General features: G+C 41.0%; 1 protein-coding gene across 1 annotated transcript in view; it reads left to right on the forward strand.

The window, feature by feature from the left end:
• PARP1 (poly(ADP-ribose) polymerase 1) overlaps positions 1-15,107 on the forward strand; it is a 44,893-nt gene that overhangs the window by 16,654 nt on the left and 13,132 nt on the right. The window contains exons 7-14 of the mRNA XM_074262604.1: positions 1,613-1,789; positions 4,900-5,044; positions 6,377-6,517; positions 8,088-8,330; positions 9,111-9,179; positions 9,556-9,688; positions 11,292-11,487; positions 12,986-13,114. Coding sequence (XP_074118705.1) covers positions 1,613-1,789; positions 4,900-5,044; positions 6,377-6,517; positions 8,088-8,330; positions 9,111-9,179; positions 9,556-9,688; positions 11,292-11,487; positions 12,986-13,114 — 1,233 coding nt within the window. The remainder of the gene's footprint in view (positions 1-1,612; positions 1,790-4,899; positions 5,045-6,376; positions 6,518-8,087; positions 8,331-9,110; positions 9,180-9,555; positions 9,689-11,291; positions 11,488-12,985; positions 13,115-15,107) is intronic.

Here is a 15,107-nt window from a genome sequence, read left to right on the forward strand (position 1 = left end):
ATACTGTATGGTGGGTGCCTCCTACCCTTCCTGAGAGCGCAATTCTTTGTCAGCTCAGAACTCTCAAGCTCAAGTGATCTATCAGGCTCAGTAGCAGGTAGTACCATACTTCTATGATTCATAGAGGTTCCCTCATAACTCATACTTTTATTCACTTCAAATCAAGCATTTATTGTGTCTAGGCACTCCACTAGTCCCTGTCTTTAAGGAACTTATATTCTACCTTTGTTGTTATCAATGTGTTAACATCTGGCTTTGAATTGGATTACTTTTTCATTTTATTGATTTTTTTTTTCCCCCCAATGCATGGCAGCTGCTATCTACACCAGTGATGTTAGACTGAGATAGAGAGGGATCCCCACTGCATACTGACATAGAAAATGATAAATTAACATTATCTTTTTTTGTATTGGATTTTTATTTTGTTGAATGTTTCCTAATTATATTTTATTCAGGTTTGGGAGCACTGGGGAATTTTGTTGACTACCGGGGTTTGACTCCCCTCATTTACATCATACAATATCTTAGGGTTCCCAAGTTGGCTTAGGAATGAAGCTGCTATTCTTACTCAGGATGTCCTCCTTATAGGAGGAGCTACTTTGACCTTCAGAAATGTTACTGAGGGGTCTTCATGCACTTGTAAAGAATTGCATGGATAACATTGTTCTTCCCCAGAATAGAAATTGCCCCAATGCCTGTGGTAGTTTAATGATTTGAAACTTTGGCAAGATCCTTATTTTTCTGTCCTGCTAACAGGCTACTGTGTTACTTATCAAAGCAGTTTAAGGGACTGAATTTAAGTACCCTGAAACTTCTCTAATAGAAGAGTCAAAAAACATTCTAGATGAATACATGAAAGTACGTTTATGTTCATCTAATCCATATACTCCAAGGACAGAACTTGCACTTAGACTTCTGGGACAGCCTCCTCACTGGCCTCCCCATCTCCAGTGCCTCCCCTCTTCAGTTGTCTTTTGTACAATTTTCAGTGGGGTTTTCCCTGAAGTGCATCTGACTTCCCTGCTCAGTAAATTTCAGGGGCTCCCTGTTGCCTCTAGATCTAATATAGACTGAACTGAGGCTCAGCGTTTCCAAATGTAGCCTCAGTCTACCTTTCCAACTTTACTTTATGTTACTCCCTTTCCTGTACTATGATCCATGAAAACCCCCTTGCTGTCTGTGCACAAAATGTTCCATCTCCTAGATCTGTGCCCTTTCCACTGACCCTCTCCTCGTGCTTGGAAAGCACTCCCATTCAGCTGCACCACTTAGGATCCTGTGTTTACGTTAAAACTCAATTTAAGCTTCACTTTTTAACATGAAACTTTTCCTGGTTCTCCAGCTGTTAGTGCCCTTTTTAAAAAAAAAAATGTCTTTGCATTCGTTTTGTCTGCATCAGTATCTGCCGTCTCCCTGTAAGCTCCTCGAAGGCAGGGATTTTGATTTTTGTCCTCTCTCTAATACTTAGAAGGCTGCCTACAAGAGTCACTTAACAAGTGCTTATGATTGTCCAGGTTTTTCCACTTCATAGCAGACAAGCACGTTATTCTGTCCTCTCAGCTCCCTCTATAGTTCTGTGATACATTTGTGTTTGTTCCTTTTATTGCTGAAGATATTGGACAGAGTAGCCGACGGGATGGCTTTTGGCGCTCTTCTTCCCTGTGAGGAGTGCAAGGGGCAGTTTGTCTTCAAGAGCGATGCTTACTACTGCACTGGAGACATCACTGCCTGGACCAAGTGTGTGGCCAGGACACAGACGCCCAGCCGCAAGGAGTGGGTCATCCCCAAGGTACGTGGGCGAGCTCAGGCTCTGAGGCCACCACCCAGCAGATCCAAAAAAGCAGGGTTTATATTTAAAAATTTTTTGATAATCTTTTTGTAACATCATTTTTATTTCCCAGTATATCCCTATCTCTACATTATCCAATATAAAATCATAAAGGGGGAACAAAGCAATTCAGCAAAACTAACCATACATCAACCACATCTGGCAGCATACAGATACCATCAGGTCTTAGGATCATTTTCAACTTTAGTAGTTTGAAGTCTCTTCAAAGGAAGGAGGACATTGCCATTTTGTTTCCTTTTCAGGAGCCAAGCTTGACCCACAGTTTTTTTTTCCAGTCTTTTACAGTTACAGAGCTGTTTTCCAGAGTATTTCCAACTTTATGAATCTGAGGCCCACTTTTGTAGATCCCTAAAAGTCTCCTAAATTCTATATGGAACATTTTATATTTGCCTCCCAAACTTTCCTTTGAGATTATTTGCTTTTTTGTTGTCATGTTCCAACTCACATGATTCTCTGGGCCAATTAGCCATGGGGTTTTCTCTTTTTTTCCCCCTCATATCTTCTATCCCCATTGTGGGGGAGGACACCAAGAAAAACAAAACCACTAACAAACGTGCATAATCAAGTAAAACAGATTGCCACATTGTCCATCTGCCCTGTCTCATTCTGTACCTTGAGTCCATCATCTCTGTTTGGAGGGTGGATAGTGTTCATCATCAGTCCTTTATAGCAAAGAAACTATTAATACTCAACTTGGTATTTATGGTTTTAGAGGGCAAAAAATTATTTTAAATATCCAAACATTTCTGGCTTCCTCAATGCTGCCTCAGCACAACTTTAAGTAGCAGTACAAGTATCTTGAACCAGGAAAATATCAAAATGGTAAAAATGCAGTTTGTTTAGTTAACATTGTAGAATTGTTAAATTAACCTCCTAGACCACTCCCTGAGAAGGATCTTTGGAAAAGCAGTAGAAAGACTTTTCTGATTTAGAGTTGCAGGGGGTACCTTCATTCCCTGGAACAGAGGACTTTTGATGGAGTCCTTTCTGAGTGGGGAGGGCAGTGTTGTAAATAAGACTAGAATTCTTTGTTCAGAAGTTGGGTACCACCTTTAACCATTTCCCTGAGGAAAAAAAAAGTTTTGCCCTTGACTGCCACCCTCCTTTCCCACAGCTTTTCCTTGGAGACTAAAAAGAGCTTTAGGGAAAAAAAGATTATTTCTTAATTACTTATGGTTTTACTGAAAAGGAGATTTTTAGACATACATATATATTTATCTATAATCATGGTTGGTCATTATAGAATCAGAGTTCTTGTTTGTAGTTATATTGATATGATTGTATAAATTATTCTTCAGGTTTTGTTCACTACTCCGTGCAAGTTCATATAAGTCATTTCTTAAGGCATAATAATATCCTATTATCTTCCCATACCATAATTTATTCAGCTATTCCTCAATTAATGGGCACTCCCTTTGTTTCTCTTGATTCTCTTGATTTCCTGTCACACAATAAGAACTGTTATAAATATTTATGCATATATGAGTCTTTTTTCTCTTTCTGGTATGCTCAATTTAGTGACTTTGGGGGGCAGGGTTCCAAATTGTTTTGCAGAATGACTGGACCAATTCATAGTTCTGCCAACACTGCATTAATGTGCCCATTTTCCTGCAATCCCTCCAATATTTGTCATGGAAACTAACAATTTAAAATATTGGCAGTAACTTGAATAAAGATGTGAGATACTGTCACATTCAATTGACTTACAGTTGAAAGGAATAGATATAGCTTAGCACATAGAAGGTACCTTTACTGAGTTAATGCCCAGGAAAACTAAATGAAAATTCAAAAAAGAAATTATGAAACTTGAGGATCAATGCAAGTCTTGCATTTGAGTTTTAAAATAACTAAAAGTGCAGGAATGGAGGGATGGACTTTTATTTAACAATTCATACCAATGAGGTGAATGGACTCCATAGTTCCATATGAATCGACAGCCCCATGAGTAGAAATAAACTTAAATCTGCATTGAGAATAATAACTGACAAATGTGCTTTTAACATTTGTAAAATGCTTCACACAGTTATTTAATTTGATCTGCATAACACCTTTGTGAGAAGTACTACAAGCTTTCAATCTCAATTTTAATAGTTTCAGTGACTTCCTTATGACCGCCTCTTTTGGCTTATAAATTATAAGATAATGGTGATTCTACATTGATAGAGAGCTTCATCTTTGCAAATTCCCTATGTGGGTCTGGAACAGCAACCTAACAATGGAGTTTGCAAAGGGAAGCCCAGTGTCCCATCGCTATGAACATACTCCAGGGTTCCCCTAACAGTGTGGACCCTGGCAGACCTCACAGTTCTTAGTGGAGAAGATGCCTCACCAAAAGGAGGATGAATGTTTGCCCCCAGTTTACAAAGGCTAGCATTGAAGGACCTGCCTTGGTGGAAGGAATCATACAATGAATGTATTAAGTGCTTGTGCAGGTGGGTAGTCCAGTGGATGGTGCTCTGGGCTGGGGTCACAAAGACTTGAGTTCAAATCCAGCCTCTGATGCTAGCTTTGTGACTGAGCAAGTCATTTAATCCACTTGGCCTCAAGTAATCTGGAAATGGAAAACTCCAGATGGAGTCATGAAGAGTCAAGACTTGACTGAAACTACTGAACAACAAAAAATGAGGGCTGAGCACATAGAGATGTCAAAAGAGCCACCGTGTCCTTGGAGGTGGTCACACTACCTTGTATTGTGTTCTGGACCCCAGATTTTAAGACATTAGCTGAAAAGGTCACATGGACGGTGATTTCCAGATGTGTTAAGTGACCAAAGCCAGGACCAGGTGGTAGCTCCCTAATGCCAAAGGTTACCAAGAGTCAAGATTTGTACTCACTTGGTATGATGGTATAACTGACTGGGGTTTTTCTAAGACAACAGTAATTTAGTGACATAAGCTGTTCCATCATATTTGCTATACACCATTACCCTCCAAGACAAAAGCCCACATAGAAAAAATGTTCAGACATCATCCATAGCTAAATGTTTTCTCTGTATGCTTTGGTTTTCAGGATGACATGGCCCCTGACCTCTTTAAATTTCTGTTCTGTAGGAGTTCCGGGAAGTCCCTTACCTCAAAAAATTTAAGTGTAAAAGGCAGGATCGAGTGTTCCCCCCAGAAACTAATGCCCCACCTTCAAAGCCTCTTCCCTCCTCGGTGGCAGCCCCTCCCACTGTGAACTCCTCAGCCCTACCAGGTAAGTGGCTAAAGAATCTAGGGGACCTCTTGGAACTCCCCTCTACATTTGTCCGTCTTATGAGACTGCATAAATGCAAATTCCTCCGGGGGGGGGGGGGGGAGTTGTTTTTTGTTTTGTTTTGTTTTTTCATTTGCAGCTGCTAAAGGGGAAGCTGTACATATAAGATTTATGTAAGGAGCCTCATCACTTTTGACTCAGTTAATTAGGAGTCTTGTTCTTTTGGGATCTCCGTTATAAAGATCTTTCTGCTGTTTCTCTTGCTTCTCAGGATGCCACAAAAGGAACCCATTTTCCACTTCCCTTTAGGTCATTTTCTTCTCTCCCTACCCCCTTGCCAAGAGTTACCAAAAGACCACATGGAGCTTTATTGTCATTCAGATAAAAACTAGCTTGATGAGCTATAACTTTGATTTTTCTTTGATATCTCAGCACACACAGGCTGCTTAATAAATGTTGGTTGATTAATGGTTGCATCCTATAGACTCTGAGGTGCCCCCCCTGACTTTTCCACACAGAGGGTACTGTGCTTGACCCTTGACTTTCCTTGGACCCCAGAGATTCTTGTGGAAGAAGCAAAAGCTGACCAGGCCAAGTTTGGGTATTTATTGGATTTTGGTGAGAAACCCCAGAGAGCCAGGCAGGGACCAGCACACAAACTTAGCTCTTCCCCCTACCCCATCCCCCCAGGAGGTGGGGCCCAGTGGAGCCACTTCCTAGATTAACAGCTGCTTTCCCATCAGTGGAGTTTGTCTTTGGTTGATTAGGGCGCAGTGCTGGTGGAGCTTATCTACCTATCTCCATAGTGAGGGGATATTTTTTTAAAGGAGTATACAAATGTTAGCTGATCTCATCTTCCTAAAATGAAAAATCATTAATGACTTTTCCCTGGAGACCAGTGTTGCCAGTTCCGAAAGTACTTTAATTTCCTTTGACCAGACATAGCTTCCCCCTCACCCTCTGGCTGAACCTCTTCCCCTTCTGAGCATGGAGTCCTTTCTCCCTTTAGCCCCTTTCCCAATTTCTGCTTGAACCCACTTCCACACTTCTCAGGGCTGATGATCCTTTAAAGAGTCAGTCTGTCTGCTTATGATGATTTAATATTTTTCACCTGAGAGTTTTCCTTCCCTGGGCAGTGTAGCACTTTCATTCCAGACTCTTAGCTCTGACAAAGGGCAGTCGTTGGTGGCCTACACAAAACTGGGCTGGGTCCAGGAGCTCTGACTCCTCCAGGTTGGCAGATTCCCCCCTTTTTTCCTCACAATGTGATTTCTCTCCCATGTCCTGTGAGCAGTCATCTCTGTTTGATAGTTGTGTTTCTTTCCATCACAGACAAGCCTTTGTCCAGCATGAAGATTCTGGCTCTGGGGAAGCTCTCCAAAAACAAGGATGAAATGAAAGCCACAATAGAAGAACTTGGGGGGAAGGTGACGGGGACAGCTAACAAAGCTTCCCTCTGCATTAGTACAAAAAGTGAGTTTGTCTTTGTGACTGTGCTTGTACTTCTGGAACTCTTGGAAGGGGGAGCTTTTACCAAAGCTTTGTGTGTGATTGAGCAGCAGGCTGAGCCACCCGGAGCTGGGATCTGTAGAAAAAGCACCTCAGTGTTACTTTGACGGTTTAATTAGAGAAGTGAAACTTAGGTCAGAACAAATAGGCCTGCCTCGTTTTAGTTCATCTTCAGTGCCTAGTAACCAAGCTGCTGGGTCGTTGCTCAGCAGAATGGGGGTTTTATGGGCTATCCCCCCTTGAAATAGTGCCCTTAATGTTTGACCTGAAGAGGAGATGGAGTGGCTGAGCCCACGTGAATGAAATCCCACAGGTAAGAGGGAAGCCACATACACATCCTTGTGGTTGTCATTGATAGCAGCCGGCATGGCTGTGGAAGCCATGTGGGTGAACTAGCTGCTTCATGGACTTTATATGTTTGTTTTCTCCAGATGCAAGTCACATGGGAAATCAGGTTGTATGTACTTTACCTACTGCTTGGCATCCAAGAAATTGTATTATATTAAGTTAGAATTGAAAATAACACAGAGCAACTTTTTCATGAATGGGATGGGGGTGAGAATGGTGTGCATACTTCAGGTATAATACAAAAAGCATAGGATTTTGGTCTCTGCCAAGTTCCCAGTCACCTGTATTAATAGGAAAAGACAGGTATGGGTTTGGACACAGAAAATGGATAGGTGAAAAATTGCAAATTTACATATTCCCTCTCCCAGACTCACTCCTTCTGGGGGTTACTTTGCCTCCTTTGTTTAACACTGAGATGGGCAAGAAAGTGGGCCATTTATAACAGATTCACTAGTCTGTCATTTCCAGTATTCCAGGGGTTTATTGTAGAAAGAGCTTTCACTTCCTGGGAACCTCTGTAGCTGGGGTCTCTTGGATAGTGAAGCCCTCAAGCCTGGTTTGAGGATTTTTATTTGTTTCTTAATAAATTTAAAGTTTTTTAAATAGCTTTTAAGTTCTCATAGTAATCCCTATAGGATTACAAAAGAAATCTACTACATTAAAATATAGTTATCAAAAATATTTTTAAAAATAAGTTCATGGACCCTACTTTAGTAGCACATTAAGTACATATTATAGAATCATAAACATAAACCTGGAATTGAACTCGGATTATGCCCTGTGAAGTCAAGTGATTTGTCTGAAGTATTGCACATGTTATTTTCTTCATTCTCCCCAGTGTCTCACAAAGCATCTTGACCAGTTAGGTGCTCGAGTATTTGATGGTACAAAGTGAACTTATTAAATTGGGAAAATAATTTAGGCCTTATTGTAGTTATAGTAGTAGTATAGAAGGAGAGAAAAGGAGCCTGGGTGGGACAAAAGGATTGAAAATGTAAAGAAGATGCAAGATCTACCATTTTCTAATGGAGCCTCAGGGTCATGCCAAGAGCAAAGGTGGCCCTCAGATTCCCGAATCAGAGCCTTTTCTGTCATTTGATGCTGTGCATTTTTTCCTTGTAAATAATGTTTTATCAAGTGCAGTTCTGGATTTTGATCTCAACTAGCTTCTCATTTATTTGCACAGAGGAGGTTGAGAAGATGAATAAGAAGATGGAAGAGGTCAAAGAAGCCAACGTGCGAGTCGTATCTGAGGATTTCCTCCAGGACATCGCTGCTTCCGGCAAGAGCCTCCAGGAGCTGCTCTCTCTGCACACCCTGTCTTCCTGGGGCACTGAGGTGAAGCCTGAACCCACGGAGGTAAAGCCGGGAGGGAAGTCAGGAGGTTCTTCTTCCAAGAAGAGTAAGAGTCAAGTCAAGGAAGAGGAAGGTGAGTTCAGAGGAGCTAGCTTCCTAAGAGACCCAGCTGAGTGCGGCTCTCCTTGTTTAGGGCCTCGAATTATTGGGTTTTCTTAGATTTGGCCTAGTGTTATCAAGAAAGGTTATTTATCTGTTTTGCACAACTTCACATGTGTTAATGGGGAGGAGGGAGAGAATACGGGAGAGAATCTGGAACTCAAAAGTTTTAAAAACAAATGTAACTTGGGAGAAATGAAAAAAAAATTTTTTTTTAAATTATTCATGTGATGGTAGATTGGTACTAGATAATTTGAGATTTGGAAGGATCTTCTTAAGTCATATAGTTCAGTCCATACTAGAAAGGGTATTCCCATTAGAACATAGTTGTAATGTTGTGGTTGACCATCCTCTTAAAGACCTCTAAGGAGTAAGAATTCGCCCCATTTGAGGTTGTTAATACTACTTTGGGATGGTTCTCACTGTTCAAAAGTGGCATCAGGTCTGACTTTTGTGTATCTTCTTTCCATTCCCTGATCACTTTGAGACCAAACAGCAAGTCTGAAGCCTGCTGTCCTCTCCTCCAGCCTCCTTTTGTCCAGTGCCTTTTCCAGTCTTTACCACATGGTTCCAGTGCCTTTCACAATCTTCATTATCCTCCTCTGGATATTTTCCAGCTTATCTACATCTTTCTCTGGAATCATTTTCATATTCATTAGACTGTAGCTCATTTTTAGTAAGTCAGGAAAGGTTCAGGCACTTTATTTTCCCAAAGCAACCCCTCACTCAGTACCTTTTTGTATCTCCTTTGCAGGGACCAACAAATCAGAAAAGAAAATGAAATTAACACTAAAAGGTGGAGCGGCTGTAGATCCTGATTCTGGTAAGTGAAACTTAACAGCAGAAGAGGAGTGTTTTGATGTCGAGGTTTGAGGAAGGAGAAATCTAACGATTGCCTAAGAAATTATGTACTCCTGTGAATATGTGGTCATCTAATATTGTCTTGTTTTCTTCTTCCCATCCCTCAGTAATCATGTAGGAAAGATAGCGAAGTGTAAATTGGTAAAATTGAATTTAGAGACCATCTTATCCCTGTATAGTGACTTGCCTAGAATTCCTCCTCTCCCCCATCTTAAACAACATCCTGCATGGTAAAGGAAAAGTTCAGTATAATGGAAAAGAGTTCTAGAGTCCAAAGGAACTGGATTCCAATCCTGGGTCTCCATTTTGAAAACTAAGTACTTTGCCTCTTTGATCAGGTCTTGAGGACTCGGCTCATGTGCTTGAAAAAAATGGGAAAATCTTTAGTGCTACCCTTGGCCTTGTGGACATTGTGAAAGGTACCAATTCGTATTATAAGCTGCAGCTCCTGGAAGATGATCGAGAAATCAGGTGGGTTCTTGGGGCAGGGTTGGGTGTGGGTTAGAGCAGTTTAGGGGAGGGCCAGGTTCTATGAGTGCTTCAAAGAAACAGATCTTAAGAGTGGAAGTTCCATAAGAGGTTCCCATCTGGATCAAGGGCTTACAGAGGTCCCCAGGAAGTGGCCTGTGACCTCATGTTCCCTTAAAGACCTCCTTGAAAGGGTAGGAAGTTTTTCCTTCTATCAGGCCTTAACGTCTCTTTTTCCTAGTTATGCCCAGGCAGATAGGATTCCTTTTCTATGTGACGGAGCTTCAGAAACTTGAGGACATCTGTTACTCTGTCCCCAATTCCTCCCTCCAGATTTTTCTGGTTAAACATCTATACTTCCTGCAACTCATCCATCCCTGTGGATGTTCTTGTCAATGAGTCTCCAAAGAGGACGTACTTGATATTTCTGAAGGCCTTTCTCCACATATTTTAGTATCAGTTACATAGGACTCTCCATTTAATCATCTTAACCAATGTTTCTATAAGGCTTAAGGCTTGCAAGCTTCTGTTTTGTAAGTGTTAACTTCTCATCCTCACAACCACTTGGAAAGATAGGGGCCATTATCATCCCTGTTTTACAAATACAGAAATTGAGGCAGTCTTGTTAAGTTACAAGTGACTTCCCAAAGTCCCAGAGATAGTAAAAATCTGAGGCCAGATTTGAACTTGGGTCTTCCTGACTGGAGGCGCAATACTCTGCTGTGGCACCTCTTACAACATAACTGGCCCACTTTCTTTTCCAAGCTGCCATTTCTTGGATGAACTCTTTGGGTTTTTTTTTCCCCCGATCATCATTGTTGGTAAATATGCCACAACCTGTTATACCCACTTTGTCTCCTGCAGATTATTCTTTTACCATCTCCAGAATGATGTTCGTGTTAAAATAATGGGCTCAACTCCCCCTCCCCCCCCATTGGTTGCACAACTGGGGGTTGAGCCCAGGTTCCAAATCAAATGTTCCACATCATCTCCACAAATGGCTTCACTAACCCTTCTTTAAAGGGTTATGTTTGTTCTCTCCTCCAATTGTGAGTCATGGGGAAATTCCATGGACTAGAAAGAACAAGAGTTAAGTCCCAAGTACATCTGTTGGGGGCCAGGAGACAACTGTACTACTACGCCTGGGTTTGATGTTTACTGCTTCCTCTGTTTGATTATTTGGGATGAGGGCATAAAGGGTTTGGTGACAGGAAAAGAGAAAGAGTGTGTGTGTGTGTGTGTGTGTGTGTGTGTATGTATGTATTGTTGTGTATTGTTTAAGAGCGGGGTGGATGAGAGCTTTCCTAGGAGTTGAGTGACATTTTTTAGAAGCCCTTGGGCCAGCCTGACACAAATGGAAATTTAACTCCCTTAGACCACACTAAACACAGCTTTCTGCTGACCTTGGAAGAGAGCATTTGAGGGAGAGTAAAAAACCTAGGAATTTTCCTAACCTTTTTAATTGTCCTTGGGGTTTTTGTTGCTGCTGCTGTTGAATAGTTTCTTTGGAAAGTTTTTCCCCCTCAGTTGAACATGCAACTAAAATTCAGACCTTTGACTCCGTTTTCGTCTCCCCTTCCTACATCTCCCTTCCCCCTCCCTCCAGATACTGGATATTTAGATCCTGGGGCCGAGTGGGCACTGTGATTGGCAGCAATAAACTAGAACAGATGTCATCCAGGGAAGATGCCATTGATCATTTTTTGAAGTTATATGAGGAGAAAACGGGCAACTCTTGGCATTCCAGCAACTTCACTAAATATCCCAAGAAGTTCTACCCCCTGGAGATTGACTATGGGCAGGTAATCATCCAATATCCTTCCATCATAAGCAGTATGCCCTTCCTAGTGCTAATGAAGGAAGAGACATAGGAAAAGCTGGGACAAGAATGTAAAGCAGCCTGCTTCAATAAAGCCTTGGAGAGACAGATGTCCCTAAACCGTTTCCAACCCCAGCCTACTTTACAAATTAGAGGAAAGCAACTTCCCAAGTTTATACTCCAGATAGAGAACTAAAGAGGCTGGCTGCCAGATTTCCCTGAATTATCTGTGTTGTAAATTTAAATCAAATGATGGTACCTGGTTCACAAGGCCTTAAAAGTACTTTGTTCTCTTGCTTTCCAAAAAGGAAAGAAAAGCGTAAGTTATTTTTTTGTCTCTTCCTTAAGTGCCCAGGTGGTTACAAAATGAGTATTCTTTATATTTATTTTTATTTTAATGCTAGACAGTGAGGTCCTTTTTCAAACTAATCTGCCAAGCATTCCAACTCTATTACAGAGAGCACAACTCTGTTGGGCTGCCCACATTGTTTGAATATCAAATGTACACTTGACAAAATGAAGAACTGACATGGCAAACATTCACAGAGTAATGAGAAAAAGTGGTACAGACACTCTCAAGGTCTTTCTTAAGAACTTTAGAATGGATTGTACAACGTGGGAGACCCTGGCACAGGATTGCCCAGCAAGGCGTGCTCTCATCAGAGAAGGTGCTGTGCTCCATGAGCAGAGTAGAATTGAATTAGCTTAGAAGTAATTCGAAATGCATAAAGTTAGAGAAGCTACTGCCTATGCTCATAGGAACCATTTATGTTCAACCTGTGGCAGAGCATTCCAAGCTCGTATTGGTCAGATGAGCTATAGTGGGACACACCCTAACTGGACTTTAACATAGTGATATCATTTTGGTCTTCTCTGAGAATGAAGGACAATAATCAATTCTCTACCTGTCTATTTCTACTAGAGAGCTCTTAGCATTTCTTAAGGTGTGGTTTGGTTTGGTTTAGTTTTTATTTATTTTGTTTGTCTTATTTTTAATCTTTAAAAACCAATTTCTATTTGTTGTGTGGCCCTCGACAAAGCCTTTCAGTACTTCCAGGCAGTGCTCGCTAAGACTATTAAAGTAGTAGTGCAGTTGGTCCTTACTGTGACACTGGTTAGGGTTGATGGGGTCCTTACACTAATAAAATTGAGGGGGCAGGGCAGGGAGATGGCAGTTGAGAATTGGAGGTCATTATCGTGAGGACCCTCTTAGACCCTTCTCTCCTTATCCTTAATCAGTTGCCCAAAACCTAGAGTAGTCACTACAGTGCAAATGTTAGACTATGTTCTTCCCCAAAGGCAGCTGTAGTGATCATTACATTGTAAATGTTAGAATGTACTGCTCTTGGAAACAAGGCTTATTTTTGCCAGCTGAACACAGTCTAGACAGATGTTCCTGGTTTGGAGTTCTTAAAACATTGAGGTCTCTTTCCATCCCTGCTTTGAATGATTTTGTTTTCTGGTTTCTCCATCTCCCCTAGGATGAAGAAGCCGTGAAGAAGCTGACTGTCAGTGCTGGCACCAAGTCGAAACTCCCCAAACCAGTTCAGAACCTCATCAAGATGATCTTTGATGTGGAGAGCATGAAAAAGGCTATGGTGGAATTTGAGGTTGTTGCATATTTTTAATTTTGGCCTGCCCGTTTGTGGATGGTGTTGGATGGCATGAAGGGCTGCCCATGGGTAGTGGAAGTGTTGTGGGTGGTAGAATATAGGCCTTTATCTGAATTCAAGGTATGCCTCTGGTCCTTAATTGGTCACTCCCCTCCGAGTGTATGAATGGGCACTTCTAACCTGTAAAGGAAGATTGTGATAAACTGATTACTTCTGGACTGAAGTTGCAGGTTCAGGCTTGGGTCTTATATTAGTGACTGTGGATTATCTCTTCCTTTTAGGTAAAGAGCCTGAAGCAAAATGGAGCCTTCCTTACCTTGCCTTCCTTTAGGGACACTAAATGAATCCTTTGTTGTATAGACCCACAGAGGGCAATTTTAATATAAAACTCTATTGATGACCACTATTTTAAACTGCTTGGGAATAGACCTGAGTTCCTATCAATTCCTTTCTTCCCTTTTTACCCCCCTCACTCTGTCTTCCTCACCCTACTTTTCATCCCTTCTTGTCTATCTCCCATTCTTTTTTTCCTTTTGTTCTTTCAGAAATTAAAAATAAAAAAATTACTCTTTCTGTGGCCCCAGTTTATATGGGGGAAGTGCTAGATCTATTTGCTGTTAAAATCACTAGTCTAAATTTCATATTATATCAGCCAAAACAAAATCCGTTTAGACCTGTTAAATAGAAAAGGATAACTTTAATTTCTTTAGTGATATGCTTTCTAAGCACATTGTAAACTGATTTGTGTATCATCTTACTTAGTCTGTTATTTACATGATGGAACTGAAAGTGTCACCTTTGTTAGAGGAATTGTTCTCTTCTTCCTGAATTCCCACTCTTTCCCCTGAAGTAGAAAAAGGAAGGGATCTGCTCTTGTTTTAAGTTAGGAAGTGAACAGCACCTCCTCTTTTTCTCCTGAGGTTTTCCCCAGGCAGTCTGGACCTCTCATTGGATAACTGACATTGCCATTGGCAAATTCAGCCTGTTTGACTTCACCTGTAAGAGATATCACATTCGGGGGCAGCTAGGTGGCTCAATGGATAGAGCACCACCCCTGAAGTCAAGAGGATCTGAGTTCTAATCTGGCATCGGACACTTAACTCTTCCTAGCTATGGGACCCTAGGCAAGTCATTTAACCCCAATTGCCTCAGCCAAAAAAAAAATTTTATCACATATGCTGTAAGAATTTTGTTCATCTCTGGTCCTCAATTTCCTGACTCAAAATTAGAGATTTGGTGCATATTTTTAACTTTGGCCTGCCCGTTTGTGGATGGTGTTGGATGGCATGAGGGGCTACATTGGAGGGCCTTCTAAAATCTCTTCAGATTTAATTCTGATTTTGTAGTCATAGTTCCTGACTGTAAAATAGATTTGAAGCTGCACCATACAGAAGCCAGTTCACATAGCCTTGACCATAATCTTTTCTTTTCTTTTCTTTGTAATTATTACAGCTTTTTATTTACAAGTTATATGCATGGGTAATTTTACATCATTGACAATTGCCAAACTTTTTGTTCCAATTTTTCCCCTCCTCCCCCACCCCCTCCCCCAGATGGCAGGTTGACCAATACATGTTAAATATGTTAAAATACAAATTAAATGCAATATGTATATACATGTCCAAACAGTTATTTTGCTGTTCAAAAAGAATTGGACTTTGAAATAGTGTACCATTTGCCTGTGAAGGAAATCAAAAATGCAGGTGGACAAAAATAGAGGGATTGGGAATTCTATGTAGTGGTTCATAGTCATCTCTCAGAGTTCTTTCGCTGGATGTAGCTGGTTCAATTCATTACTGCTTTATTGGAGCTGATTTCGTTCATTTCATTGTTGAAGAGGGTCAGGTCCATCAGAATTGATCATATAGTATTGTTGAAATATATAATGATCTCCTGGTCTTGCTCATTTCACTCATCATCAGTTCATGTAAGTCTCTCCAGGCCTTTCTGAAATCATCCTGTTGGTCATTTCTTGCAATAATATTCCATA

This window comes from Sminthopsis crassicaudata, chromosome 4 (genome assembly GCF_048593235.1).
Source record: "Sminthopsis crassicaudata isolate SCR6 chromosome 4, ASM4859323v1, whole genome shotgun sequence".
Classification (NCBI taxonomy): domain Eukaryota; kingdom Metazoa; phylum Chordata; class Mammalia; order Dasyuromorphia; family Dasyuridae; genus Sminthopsis; species Sminthopsis crassicaudata.